This window comes from Alosa pseudoharengus, unplaced genomic scaffold (assembly GCF_046254945.1).
Source record: "Alosa pseudoharengus isolate Yale_2024_CS ecotype anadromous, Long Island Sound unplaced genomic scaffold, YU_APseudo_1.1 YU_APseudo_1.1_scf_6, whole genome shotgun sequence".
Taxonomy (NCBI): domain Eukaryota; kingdom Metazoa; phylum Chordata; class Actinopteri; order Clupeiformes; family Clupeidae; genus Alosa; species Alosa pseudoharengus.
Window position 1 is genome coordinate 36,894,195 of NW_027468848.1, and position 15,952 is coordinate 36,910,146.

At 41.5% G+C, this 15,952-nt stretch overlaps 1 protein-coding gene across 1 annotated transcript in view; it reads left to right on the forward strand.

Moving 5' to 3' along the window:
- Positions 1-15,952, forward strand: part of LOC143106274 (GDNF family receptor alpha-2-like) — a 93,982-nt gene that overhangs the window by 23,383 nt on the left and 54,647 nt on the right. Inside the window, exon 3 of the mRNA XM_076270515.1 lies at positions 10,591-10,659. Within this exon, the coding sequence (XP_076126630.1) occupies positions 10,591-10,659 (69 nt within the window). The remainder of the gene's footprint in view (positions 1-10,590; positions 10,660-15,952) is intronic.

A 15,952-nucleotide genomic window follows, 5' to 3' on the forward strand; every position in this document is an offset into this window, starting at 1 on the left:
CTTTAGGTGTGTTTGGCGACATAGAAGAAGTGCTTGCAGTAGTTAGCATCCCTTGTAAAAGACAGAGAAAAGAGTAAGACACTTTGAATCCAAAATAGTCAGCTATTTAAATTGTATGTAGTCCATTCCCTACATCTACTATGTATCCACAAGCACAAAACAGGTCACCCTTCACCCAGGCATTTGAAGCATATATCTATGAATAAATGTTTGGGTTAATAAGGACAGACATGCTGGAGGCTATACTAACTTTCACTCACTTTTTTTAATCAGTGCCACTTAGTATGATCCACAGTGTCTCATCTCCCACACAATATGACAGCAAGGCCAGCATCCAGCCAGCTGCTCCCCTGCCACTCCTGCTACATTTGCTGTTGGATGTAACCTAGCTAAGGGTGTTTGCACAGAATCACTACACTATCCTTGCCTTTGCATGGATTCAATACACTATCCTTTGGAGACATTTTTGTCAGAAGCACCGACTTGCTTTGTGCAAAATAGAAAATCTTGCAGATGCAGAACTTCAGCACTTGTGAAAACTCTATAGGGAGGCAGTGGGGGTTTTAAACAGAACACATCCTTTAGCTTTCTCACCCATTTTTCTTCCCTTTCTGTCTCTTCCGCTGTGTGTCTTTTGGCCCAGGATCAGGGTCCGTGCTATTTGTGTTTTTGGTTTAAGTAGGTCTGTCAGCGCTTGTAGTGTAGTGCTTACTTAAGCTTTCATTTCCCCACACTGGTGCTGACCTGCAGCATTTTAATAGGGTGACTGAGGACAATAAGAAGAGCCAATCTCTTGTACAACAATGTCCGGCACAGTGACACACTATGAAAATAAGAAGATGCTGGTTACTGTTTGACATTTTGTATATTTTGTAGAGACAATGAAGCTAAGCTTTGCTTGGGTCACAATTGTGTATGTTTTATTGTGACTTCAAAGCCTTTGCAATTTAAGGTCTAACCTTGATCCATAAGTCACTATAACAGCTACACACACGCAGGCACGCACACACACACACACAAACACACACACACACACACACAGACACACACACACACACACACACACACACACACACACACACACACACACACACACACACACACTAGGGTTGCCGCATATGCAGAACAATTGACCCCAACATATTGCATAATTGATTAGAGTAGAGGTTAAGCACTCTATAAAATCCTGACTTATGTGGACCAAGTTGATTTCTATAACTGATGTAATTCTAAATAAATCCAGTTCCTTTTGGTATGGACCATAGGGGATACAAGGCTGACACAATGTTATGCAATGAGTGATGACTCAAAATTGCAACTGCAGATAGATCGTCTGTAATTCTACCTATGTGTTTTCAAAAATAAGTGTTGCTTTGTTGAAACATTTTATTTTTGTTACCGTATCTTTACCAGCCAATTTGTACTGAGACCTTTATTTGTGATGATAAGTGATGATAAGTGTTACAAAGCAAAATGTTAGTGCTGGATTTAGCTTCAGAAGCACCTTTGATGTTTATAATTTGACCTAACGTACATATTTAAGAAAACTCCATTAACCTACCTGATACATAAATTGAAACTACCAGGGAGCAACTAGTATCCTGTGTACACAGGCAAAGCCCCTGTCTGGGCTTTTTCATCAAGTTATCCTCTACAGCATCTGTTCTTCTATCTTGATCGTTTCCTTTTATTTTTTGCATTGATTTGCATCATTGTGCATCTCAAACCACAACTGCCAGCTTAAATTAAGTAAGACTGAGTGATTCTCAGAAACATTGGTTTTTATTCAAATCAACTTCACTTGATCATACTCTCCCTCTTTTTCCTTTCCCCTCTTTCTCTTTCCTTTTCTCTTTCATGTGAATAAGTGATTTCTTAAGCCCCCCCCCCTCACCCACCCTTCCAACATTATGCCATATTTATTGGTTACGTGTTTATTCTGCGAGACAGCTGATGTGTAATATGGAAGAGGCTGTGAAGAGATCAGTTTTTATTGCCTCAGTATTATTCCAGACATCCATCAAAGTCAGACGCTGTCCCTCTGAGTGTACGCTGTGGATTTCTTATTTCCACTAACCTCAAGACTCCTATTTCCTTTTCTGTGCCTTTGTTATGAGCCAGGCTCAGTTCTCACTAAAAGAGAGAGAAAGAAAGGAAATTACAGTGGATATGTTGGTGTTCTGCCTCTGAGATGTATGCATTTGGGAGAAATGAATATACATTAAGCATACATTCAAATCTCAGGAGGACCTAAAAGCAGATGGTCAAGAGGACAGCACTTGCATTGACCTTTCTCACATACCATGACCCACTTGCAGGATGTGTGAGAGTTGCTGGTTAAGTTTGAGAGGGGCATAGAATACTAACTCTACCTTGCCTATGTCATTGTAAGTGACTGGAGAACACACATGCTTTTTGCTAAGTTGGTTGAGTTAATTATGCAGTATGACACAAGTAGGAGTGGGGTTAAAAAGGGATATCATAGCGGTGTGATTCAGCTGCAGGTGTAAGGCACAGCTGTGAGGCCTACTGTAAGTATAGAAACCTGGTTTTGTTAATAATGATATCCATGCGCTTGCTCAACCCATATAGGTTATGTTTTCTGTATCATGCATGCTGTAACTGTATTGAACATGTGTGTCACGTCATGAAATGCTGAACTTCTCCTGTTATACCAAACAGTTTTCCTGTCAACATTTCAGCTTCATCCATCAGCTAAAGATATTGCTATTGTGTTCTCATAAAAATGGATATGTGTCAGAGAGAAATGTTGCACATTGGCAAACATTTCCTCCACACATTGTTTTTTTTAAATTACATGCATGGTTACCATTCGCCTCTGCTCAGCAGGACATGAAACATTACTTGCACTATTCCTACCTCTGCAACATCCCTTAGTAAAGCCTTACAGCCAAACTAAACCAAACTTAAAACTAAGCTCAGAGTGATGGTTTAGAAGATGCACAGGCCTTTGATGTCTCAGGTTTTAAATAAACGAAACATTGGTAGTGTGAGAAAAGGAGAGGAATAGTGTGTTGAAAGCCAGATTGTCTGCCCACTATTAGTATGTGAGTCCTATCAAATATACAGAGAGAAATTTATTGGCCAGTGTGATACACACACAGAAAGCCTCAGAAGCCTCCTGCTTTTCACCCATCCATCAGTGAACACACACACACACTAGGAGCAGTGTGCACACTTATAGCACAAATAGACACACATAGAAGTGTGTTTAAATACGGGTTTACAATTGTGATGCATTTAGAGGTAATGCATAATATTAAATGCCACAACTGGAGGTGAATGGTTACAATGAGTCATGGAATGATACCAGTATAATATATACAAGAAAGAAGAGATGAGAATACAGACCATAAGAGGCTGGAGGAGACAAATAAACTGGGAGGACAGCAATCAAGTGAACGGATGAAAGGATAAGGAGAGAGATGGAGGATGGATGTGCTGAGAAAATGAGGATTTCAGTGGAAGGGAGTAATAGTCCTTCATAGTTAATGACCGTCAGAGCTAAGCACATGTTTTAGACATTAATGTGTGCCATTGCAGCACACAGATACCACGAAAAGGTGTGTGTGTGTTGGCTGCATCACATCAATACACCCTTTTACGGAGGAGATTGGAGATTACCCGTCATTATTAACAGCCTCTCGGAGTTTACATGTGAAAAACGCAGCCTGCAGGCTCACAGCGAGGCCCGCGCTGCCAGGAGAACAACAGTAATTAAAAGGTCCGCGACGCAAAGCGTGTACGTGGCGGCATCACTCTCTGATTAAATGTCACTTTCCATCGCCATCTCTTTTGTCACTCCTGTGTCGCCGTCACACCGACCAATGCGACAGACTGAGTAATGAGAGGGTGGGCGAGAAAATTAAAGGACAACAAAATCACACTTCAGATTTCTGGCAAAGTGCAGTTTTGAGTAACACAGAGGTGGCAAATCCGCTCATAATCACCAGCCGTTCATGGGTGTCTTTGCATATGAAGTCTGAGTTCTTCAACTCCGTGGGTTCTCTGTCTGTCGAGTTTGCTCTACATTGACCAATGGGAAGTTACTTTTGGATCATGAAACGGCTAGTGGTTTCCTTCAGAACCAAGGTTACATAGCCATTACATTTTTTTGTTTGCCTTCCTGGCTCTGGAAAAGGGTTGTTGACTGGCAGCTGGGTAATGGCAGCTGGGTAATGGCAGCTGGGTCAGGCATGGCAAATCCGCAGTGTTGCACTGAGACCCACCCGGTGCCCTGTTGGCAGATCAGGGATGGGGGGAGGGTGGTGGTGGTGGGGGTGTCTTGGCTCAGCTCGCTACAGGAGGGTTTTATGGCTGCTCCTTACCAGCCCCCTGATTGGACACAGCACCCCCCTTTCACTCTCAGAAATGCACACACACACACACACATGCACACACACACACACACACATACACACACACACACACACACACACACCTTCCCTTACATTCACTGACAGACACACACTTTGCACCAGAAGTCCCTCATCCCCTGCAGACCCCCCTGTGGTGGAAGAAGGGTCTTAACAGTCTCTGTGGGTGAGCTGGCCTCTAGTGCACAGCTGGCTGACCTGTCACAAAGGTACACAGGTAGATTTAGAAGCCCTCACCCGCTGTCACTCAATATCTCCCCACAAAAACATATTGTTCAAATTGGGCAGGTTTATGCTATTTGTGTGTGTGTGTGTGTGTGTGTGTGTGTGTGTGTGTGTGTGTATGTTAGAGTGACAGGAATTGAGGTTACAGAACATTAAAGAACATCCTTGGCAGTGGTGTTATTTGGTGTTTTCTTTTTTCTAGTTTAAAACGTTTAAACACAACACACACACACACACACACACACACACACACACATATATATATATATATATATATATATATAGAGAGAGAGAGAGAGAGAGAGTTATAATGTTCTAATTGTTTAATGTTCTAATTGTTATGCTGTTTTAATCGTGCTTTGGCAACACTGTACTTACTTACAGTCATGCTAACCTTGAATTGAAATTGAATTGAATTGAGAGAGAGAGAGAGAGAGAGAGAGAGAGAGAGATTTCTCATATGCCAACATATGGCAAACAATTTTCACAGGGGTTGAGGTGAGCTTTGTGATGTTTTATTGATGACATTTACTTTTGCTTCAGAGTGCAGGCACTGAATGCACAAGCACAGGGTCTGGCGTGCATTAGATAAAGCCTCGTTCTGCAGTCAACCTGATGAAACAGCAACATGACCAGCCTACAGGTTAGCAGTCAACTCGTAAGGGTGCAGTTCAAACAGAACTCATGTCGTACTCCTTGTGCTACAGAATGGGTAGAGGAATTGGGAAAGCAATGACATTCTGGAAGCTATACTGTGAGCAGTTCAGTGTTGACATAAGAGACAAGCTATGGAGATAACTTACAGTTTTTTACAACTGTTTACACACGTTTTCAAAACTCTGTGTCTATTTTTCAAAACTCCACACACAAAACCAACAATCGCTCACACAAAATGCAAAATGCCTCAAATCTCCAGTAAAATGACACACAATGTTCAAAATGTCATAAACACATCTTTAAATCAAACATTCACCTCACATTACAAACACTTTTGTCATAATATGACATTTTGGATACATCATGTACACACTGTTGCTCAAAAACTAACGCTCTTTCGTCTTTCATAGACTTTATGTATTTCCATACAAGAGTGAAAGTTACGGTATCTACAGAGAGAAGTTGAAATACACAGTAAAAATGCAAGCAATATTGAAACCAAAAAATAGTGATTTTTCCCAAATAATTTGCTGTTGCGAATACAGTATTTTACAGCCAACAAGAACAAAGCAAAGCAAAATACAATGACCACCAGATGTACATGGAGTTCTGAAAAAACTGATTTTGCCTAAGATGGAAATGACTGACTACTATCAAATTACTTTGCTTTTTCTAAAGAAAAGTGTGTGTGTGTGTGTGTGTGTGTGTGTGCGTGTGTTTATGTGTGTGTGTGTCTGTATGTGTGTGTGTGTGTGGGGGTGGGGGGGGGGGGGTTATGTATGTATTCATAGACACAAAAATATAGTAAAAAAGATAAGTTTTACTGTACATGAAGTCGACGTTTTGTAGAACATTCCTTTCAAAGTATTATATATCTGCATTGGTTCTGAACATTTCAACCGGAAATCCTCTAGGGCAGGGATTCCCAAACTGTGGTACGCGTACCCCCGGTGGTACGCGAGCTGCTTCTAGGGGGTACGCGAGATGAAAAGGGCTATGGCGGACAGTTGTTAAAATGAAAATTTTAAATCTTTTGTAATTAATTCATGTATAAATACATAATTTCGAATCAGGTCATAATGATATGGAAACATGAAATTAAAGGATATCATTTATAAACTCTGTATGTGTTCATAAAAAAAAGGGCAGCTTATTAAACATGACGCGTGGAATAGCTAATAGAATGCGTTACTTTTGAATGCGTCGGATTGTCCGTGGGGGGAAAGTTTTGCGGATATAACAGGTTTTTGAAAACAACAAAAACAGAAAGGAGGAAAGCAGCAAAGTTAGGAGTTATTTCAGATGGGCAAGAACAAGGTAACATTAAGCTAGGCTTTACATTTAACAAACTAAAGGTAGCCTAAGCCTTTCTAGGCTGTATAGCCTAATGTTGTCCAAACGAATACATATAATTGTCAGGTTGTTGTAGGCCTATTATAAGATATTGTATGTGGATGTAGTTAGGCTACTATGCAGGCTACTTTCATAACTTTTTAACTGACTAAATGCACGCACCTAAAACAGGGAAACGGACAAATATTGTCAACGCGCGCGGGGGGGGGGGGGGGGGGGGGGGGTTATAGAATGCGTTACGTTTTTATGTGTTTATGTGTCGGATGGTGGGGGTACGCGAGCCGAGTCGGAATGTAGGCGGTGGTACGCGGGGGGAAAAGTTTGGGAACCGCTGCTTTACAGTTTTTTACAATTGTTTACACACATTTTCAAAACTCTGTGTCTATTTTTCAAAACTCCACACACAAAACACACAACTGCTCACACAAAATGCAAAATGCCCCAAATCTCCAGCAAAATGACACACAACATTCAAAATGTCAAAAAAACATGTTTAAAGCAAACATTCGCCTCACATTACAAACACTTTTGTCATAATATGACATTTTGGATACATCATGTACACACTGTTGCTCAAAACCTAAAGCTCTTCTGTCTTAGGCTTTCTATATGTATTTCCATACAAGAGTGAAAGTTACGGTATCAACAAAGAGAAGTTGAAATACACAGTAAAAATGCAAGCAATATTGAAACCAAAAATATTTTTCCCAAATAATTTGCTGTTGTGAATACAGTATTTTACAGCAAACAAGAAAAAAACCAAAGAAGAATACAGTGATCACCAGATGTACATGGAGTTTTGAAAACACTGATTTTGTTTTTTTCTAAAGTCAAGTGTGTGTGTGTGTGTGTGGGGGGGGTCGTGTACAGTATGTATTCATAGGCCTATAGACCCTTTCAACTGCAGAAACAAACAATTCTACAGTAAGCGTTCCTAAGGCATTTCTGGAGGCACAGAAAAATGTATTGAGCTAATGGTACTGTAACATGGGGACAAACAAAAACAGAGTAAAAAGACACATTTTACATAAAGTCAACTTTTTGTAGAACATTACTGTAAGCTAAAGTCCGATTACTGTAATTTTCAAAGTATCTGCATTGGTTCTGAATATTTCAACCGGAAATCCTCTAGGAGCAGATTGAAAGGGTCTATACCTATATAGAGAGTATATCTATTCATAGACTTATACTAAGGCAATGATTGGATGGTGTTCAGTAAAGTAAAGAGTGTTTGCACATGTGAAGAGAAAGAGTGAAGCACTGGTGATTTAGTGTGGCATTTTGATGGGTTGTGTTTGAAGAACGAAATCAAGTTACTTCCTGTTAGATTTTTTTGTGTTAGGTAGAAAATTGTGTGTGGTGTTTTGCAAAATGTGTTTAAGTCAATTGAAAACTGAGTCAAACACTGAGAATTAGTGTATGGTTTTGTGTGCGTGTGTGTGTGTGTGCGTGTGCTGTGCGTGTGTGTGTGTCTGGCTGTCTTAAGATACACAGGGTTGATCAGGGGCATCTGCTTGCAGCCACAGAAGCGCACACACAGGGCGGCGGCGTGGACTGTGCGGGCCGTGACTGGAGTCGCAAGGCGAGGCGAGAATGCAGATTGGATCTGCGAGCCAGGCGCGGGTGTGAGAGGGGGACTCGCTCTCGCTCACGCCACCTCTCATCACGTCACCGCGCCAACAGCGGTCTTGGGTGCTCATCGACCCATGATCCACGCTGACAGGCGGGATAAAGGCAGAGCCGGGCCAGAGTGAATCTGACACGGCCTAAGTGCAGACGTGCGGTGCCCATTTCCTGTCCACCAGCGTGCCTTACTCACCTCCTCAGCACAATTCCTCTCCCCTTGTGTTTCCTTCCTTTTTTCTTCTGCTCATGTCAGGTTCACGTTCCTCAAAGTTATTTGATTTTCTTCTTGATGCTTTATGTTTGTTTTCAGCTCATCATATGGTTTATTCCCCATGTTGTCTCAGCAGGCTGTGATTGGAAAAGCCGTATGATTTTCCGTCTGTGGCAGCCCAGTTTTCTTTTCATGAGCGTGGCAAGGGAGAGACATGTCTATGTTCTCTGTGGATATCAGATTAGTAGAGAGAGAGAGAGAGAGAGAGAGAGAGAGAGATGCCCAAATCCTGAAATTACTCTGGCATGCAAAATGGCTCTACAAGAGCACAACTGTTGATGTGGTCTCCTCTCCGGATGGGTGGTTTATCCACGGCACGTGCAGGTTTTGTGTTCACTGCCAAGCTTGTTTTTGTTTTACTGCTGCCTGCCCACCCTCCATTACAATCACCCTAACCAGCACAGCACCACTACCACCCTTTCTTTTTTTCTTTCTTTTTTTTCTCTGCTGTTTTTTTTTGTGGAAGGGATCAGAATGCAGAACCATCACACATGGGAGGGCTCGGCGGGAACCGACAGAATGGCTGTGAATTTTAAACGGTGGATTAGGGAGATCCTGTAAGAGGGTTGGGGTGTGTGTGTGTGTGTGTGTGTGTGGGGGGGAGGAATTGGGTGGAGGGAGAGTGGCTGGGCATAGCTAATTTGTATTTTTTTCTCTCCTCATAGCGTCTCAGTAGAGTTGTAGTAGTAAAAACTGATGCAGCACTTCCTCCATACTTTTCATCCATGTACTCAGTACATCAGTTGCAAATAGCATTGCAAATGTGCCACTCTTGCCACAGTGCACTGTGTGTGCAGATCAATTCAAGCTACAAACGGATAAGGCACAGTTATGACTGTACTTTTTATGCTAAAAGCCGGCTATTAATATTAACATGCAAGCAATTTTGCTCAGGAGTATCAGACTTAGTAAACATGTGCATACAATGTACGCAATTGTGATATATTCTTGTCTCGGTCAAAATAAAAGCCTTTTATTTCGCCATTTTTTTTTTTGCTAATCCTGCGTCACATGTTAGGCAGACAGTCGTGAGACTGAGAATGTGGGCGAGAAAATTAAAGGACAAAATCGCACTTACAAAGTCTAGTTTTGAGTAACAGAGGTGGCTTATCTGCTCATAATCACCAGCTGTTGTGGGTGTCTTTGAAGATAAAAATGGGAGCAATTCAACATTTTGGCTTTTTATTACCAATTCCTGGATCTGGAAAAGGGTCATGGCAGCTTGATAATGGCAGCTGGGGCAGGCATGGCAAATCCGCATGCCTTCATTGAGACTCATTTGGAGCCCTGTTGGTTGATCAGGGATGGGATGGGGGATTGGGAGAGTAACTAACTTAACATAGTTCATTAAAGTTCATTTTAAGATAATAGAAGCTCATAAATATCATACATCTAACTGTGGCCAATAATATAATGCATAGCGTTGCTTTAACAGTGTGATGTTGCCTTTAGTAGGGTTATATTGCCACAATAGGTATGGCAGTTGTGACTATCTTGAGGCCATGACATCTTGTGCTATCACATCTAATATTATAAGAGGTAGCATGATGATTACCAATAATGTCAACATGGCACAGTCTATACCATTTTAAATCAACTGTCATGGTGATTTATAGCTCAAGACACAAATTATCTGACATGACAGGGTCATGCCAATCTTCAATTAAAGCCTAAAGTGAATTGAAGTGTGTTTTCTGAGGCCCTGTCCATAGATCTGTTATCAAACCTATAAAGCAATCATGGCAGCAGAGGTTGGGCCCTTTGCTGACACAGCCCGATGGCATCAATCATCAATGCTGCGTTTTCATAGTAAGGGTCCTGGATGGTATTGACCTTTTAAGCAGCCAATATAACTCAATGTAGCTGTTTCTAGGCACAGGAGAGTCTTATAGGTCAGAAGAAAGCAAACGTCAGGCTTGTTTTTTCTTTCTTTCTTTCTTTCTTTCTTTCTTTCTTCTTCTCCCCTCTCACCCGCCTTTCAGTTTAAATTAAGCTCAACATCATGGCTTTGCCGGAAAGCTTCATCATAGTGAATCCAGGTTGTCATTTTTGTCTTCACAGGTGAGGAGTTCTACGAGGCCTCGCCCTACGAGCCTGTGGATTCATTCCGTCTCGCCTCCATCCTCTCAGGTAAGGGGGGCTGCCCCTCCTCTCTGTCACTTCCGGTCACATCATCTCTCTAGTCTGCACTGAACAAAACCTCTCTTCCTGTGCCAGCCCTGTGGCATTGTCTGTGGCCTATGGTAACAGTAGTAGGACTTCCACACAGCAAGCAAAGTCTTGGTACCCCATCCTTGACCTATGGTAACATCAGGATGACATCAATAATAGCAGACAACTGCAGTGTTGGTGGACTGATGAGCTATTTCCTAAGTGTGAGTGAATAAGGCATTAAGAGCAGGTGCGGTCTTATATTGATTTGGAGTAGCACAGTATGATTCACATAGAGTATGTCTACAGTATTTACGCCATCTGTGATTCAGTCTGTGTATAACTCTAGTACTCAGAGTATCTCTCTCACAGAGATTCCTATCTGTATACTCAACATGTGCTGGTTATTAATGGACTTGAGCTTTTAAAGAGTGATTATAGGCTCATCCTCAGAAAATTACACATTTAGTCAGATTATTTATGTATGTTGACCTTTAAAGGCCTACTCATTAATTCAAATATCATGTCTTCCATCAACAATTTATTCAGAAAATGGTGGAACAAATCATAAAATTAGACAGAAGGGTTTGCCACATCTGCATTATAGAGTATGTTATATGCTCATTACTTTCCTTCCTATAAACCTTGACACTGTTGGGTGTTTGAAGAAGTTGATTGGTTCAAGAGGCAAATGTCAGTTAGTCTAGTGATGACCACTGAAGTTCAGTAAGGAGTAAGCTGATCATGGTGCACATGTTTTAGTGAACTAATCAACATACCCCCATATTTGGTTAGCCAAATTGAGTAAGCCAATTTACTAACCCAATAGTGCACTTTTTTTAAGTGAACCAATCAACTGTTAACACACCACCATTTCTGGCTAATGTGACTCTCACTCAGTGACAAGGCTATGGTTTTGGTTATGCTGAGCAGACACTTTTTGTCCAAAGTGACTTACAAAATCAAAATAAATATAAACAAAAACAACAAACAATAACCAATGCAATAACATTGGAAAAACATCAGTTATAGCAACCAATTAAAAAATTATAAAAAAAAACAATAATGAAGTAAAAAATAATAAAGAACAGCCTAAGGTGTCAGCATGCAGCAGGTGATTCCTGGAGGGTTTCTACACACCTCACCTGCATACTCAACCTCATTACCTGTATCTCTGTGGGAGTCCAGAAGGACCAGCTGTGCAAGAGCAGTGTGGTGTTAACGTTTGTTAATCATTGCAGTTAAATCACTCGCAGCCTGATATGGTCATCAACACCAAACACACTGACATGACATGGCAGTAAATCAGTTTATAAACAACATTTGGAGTTGTCCTGCCTGAAATATGTTAATGTCATTAAATCTCCTCCACTCACACATTCCCATTTTCAGTCGTATCTGTCAAATCTGAAAATTCTAATCATAGCAACGTGTCACCGTCCCTTAGATAAATGGATGCACCGATGACCGGTGTATAACTGCATACATATTTTTAAAGCTGCTTGGTGAGAAAAAGCGAACCAGCCTGAGAAACTGCTTGCTCTCTTCCTCTCTACAGTGAGATTTGAAGAGATTTTAGCACAAATGCTATCATACCACACAGTTCATCTCTCTCACCGCCACGCTATTCTCCAGTAAAGCCCTGTGAATAGAATCTATGACGCCAAAGAAACTGCCGTGAAGTGGCAGCTTAGCATTTTCAGGCGACAAACTTACTGCTTGCTCCAGACAAGGTGTCTCAGTAGTACTTTGCTTGGCATCTGGTCAACAATAGATGCACATGTAAGAACATGCATACGGATGAATGGCTTTGTGTAGCCTACTATGCGGCCAATGGATTAGCATAGTGCTTGGCTGGCTAGTTACGCTGCCTGCGTCACTGTGAATGCTTCAGTTTACTGAAGCACTGACAGGGAATCAGAGTGGTGCAAGAAAAATAAATATGTACCTCAATTCAGGAGCAAAATTATTACTTGGGTTAGCAAATTACTAACCAACATATACTTTCATGGAAAAAAAGATAATTTGGATTAATACCTACCTCCCTCCTTAGGAAATGTATTTCTGTATGTGACCGGTTTTGTTGCCATTTGAGAGCAGTACCACGACTAAAGTAATTGTTTGTGTTATGCAGATACCTTAAGCTCACTTTCTCATTCTTGGCACACAATCTTAGATTCTTTGGTTACTATGCAGTAGCTTTTTTCACCATCATTCTTTGGGATTTGGATTTGATGACAGGACTTTTTTTTGGGGTTGGGTAATCACACAGGCCTGCCTGTGTAGATGGTTGGATGGTTGTCACAGATGCAATTCAGATGTGATTGCGATGTGAATGATGTGTCAAAGCAACCAGTCTTTATCTCCAAAAGGAAGTGTGTCAATGCTGAATGCACTGGGTGCACTGCACACAATGCTGAAATAGTAAACAAATCAACCACAGACAGAGTCATGGAGAGCCAGGACAAAGCAGAACACTGACATGTCAACGTCACAGGTTGTTAGTCCATTTCTAGTGTATCCATTTCTAATTTCACACCAAGAACCCATGGGGAGCTTGAGGTTGGAGAGGGATAATAAAGGCTGGGTGATATGGCTGAAAAATATATCACAATACACTTATTCATATCAGTCTATATGGATAATTATCATTTTTGTAACAACCAACAAAATATTACCATATAGTTTCTTAAAGCCAAAGTGGCTGGTAGACGGTACTTGGCATCATGTTACCTTCATGAGTAATGTTCGCTGGGTGGTTTGTGGTTCAGTGTGCCTGTTCGTTTATACAACTATCGTTATCAAACTATTTTTTTATTGCTATTGATAAATTGTCTATTGTGATACATATTACTATTGTTTTATCGCCCAGGCCAAAGGATAATATCAAGAGGGACATTCTTCTCCAGCATTTCCATATAACTTGTCAGATTAAGTAACCATATTAAGTCCCCTTCCTTTCAGTGTGGAAGGATGCTGTTATCCTTGATCTGGCCTGCATTAAGCACAAAGCACACTTAGTGATGTATTCGTTGTTGGCTATGTTGCCTTGCTGTAGAAACCCACGACTGAGATTCTGTTTAGATTCCTCAGAGCATCTCTCATTCTAAAATCAGATATAATAAATTCAGCTAACGTAACTATTTCCGAAATGGTAATATTTCTAGCAGTCTTCACATCAGGCTTAAATAATTTCATAAATGGGCCAGTTAATTGGGTTATGCTGCTGTGATAAACTGTGTGTAAACTGTGATGATCATGTATGGATTTTCATCCACAATTCTCTTTTGGCTTTATTTGCTCCCATTTCATTTGCTAATTGCACATCAATAGCTTATGAGACAGCCCACACATCTGACACTTGACTTACAGATTATTATCTAAAAACAACATTAGTAACTGACATCAATCACGTTTGCACGGGTGTCCACACAGCACAGCGAGCAAACACACACACACACACACCCACCCACACCCACACCCACACCCACACAGACACACACACACACACACACACACACACACACACACACACCCACACAGACACACACACACACACACACACACACACACACACCCACACTCTCTCTCTCTCTCTCTCTCTCTGTGGGTGGATCACACCTCGGTCCATGGGTCTGGGCAGGAGGCTCATGGGGTTCATTCTGTGAGAGAGATGATGATAAAGCAAGCCGGTTTGAGCGGTATTGACTCCTGGACCATTACCACTCCTGCCGAGGCACTTTAAATGAGAATAACTCATATTTTTATGTCTTTGCCCCCGCAATAAGGCAAAGCGGCTGGATGACAAAGCTTGTTGTTGCTTAGAGAGCCAGAATCTGATTACAGAGGAGTATTCCTGCCCCCCCCCCAAACACATACACACACACTCTCCCTTTTCTTGCTGCGGTTGCTTGGCATCCTTAGATGCAAGCCTGCGGTGAGCTAGCATTGGCATTGTGTATTTGCATAATCTCCTTCATGCCTTATCCAAATAAAACTGAATGGTTGGAGGGCCCATGTGGCCTTAAATGAGAAAAAGAAGCTCCAACACCATGACCGGTTTCATTTTACTCCCAATTTAAATGCATACAGGTAAACGGAGGGATTTCTCTCTTCTTCAGTCAGAAAAAGTCAAATTGGATGAGGAGTTGGTTGAATTTTACATGAATACACAGGATTGAAAATGTGCTTGGATCCTTTTTTGGAGGGTTTCTTTCTACGCTGTTTTCTTTTATGATCATTGAAGATTTTTCAGAGTAAAGTTTCATCATCAACAAACATTACATACAGTGTCCACTTTTGATACTGTAGTTCACCACTCCATGTTGGCAGTGGCTTGCATTGGGGTTGGAATTACAACTCGTTTGTAATACACACTGCAGCTATATCACTGTATGTACTGTCACCTCTTTCTTTTCAGTAGTGCGTCACCGTGCATGTCTCCCCAGACGGGGATATTAAGAGATAAATGATTCCCTGTGATAACAGGGGGACCCACAGAGCCCTCCCCTGCCCGGTGTTGGGAGGGACCTGGTGACATATTGAGGCTAGTGTCCATGGCCTGGCAGTGCCAAATTACACACACACACACACACACACACACACACACACACACACACACACACACACACACACACACACACACACACACCCTCAGTAGCAGCACAGTCTCACAGCACAGTCTTTTGGTAAATGGAGCAGCATTGTGTGCCAGTTCCAACTTCACAGAGAGGCACTTGCATTGGGCCCGGGGAAGAGGAGCATGTGTGTGTGTGTGTATGTGTGTGTGTGTGTGTGTGTGTGTGTGTGTGTGTGTGTGTGTTTGTGTGTGTGTGAGAGAGAGAGAGAGAGTTGTGTGTGTGGGTATGAGATATATCTGACGGAGTGTGAGAGTTTAAAGGGTGAGCTACTGTAGTTGTGGTAGTGTGTGGCATAATTGTGTGGCATAATTGGGTAACTCTAGCAATAAAAGGCATACTTAACACACATAAAACACATAAGAAAATGCAAAACAATTTCATATTGCCAACCTTTATGATTTCCTATGATGCTATACTGGTTCCTCTTTAAGACATTATATCCTTCATGAAACAACCAGAAAAGAATAATAATTGAAAACCAACATTCAAGCAACAGCACTTCAATAAAAGCCATGAAAAGTTACTATGTGACAGTTTACTGATCTGTTCATTTCAATGTCGCACTGAGGCCCATGAACGAGGGAGTGAGTCATCGGCCACAACAGATGATGAATTATTGGGCTGTCTGAGAG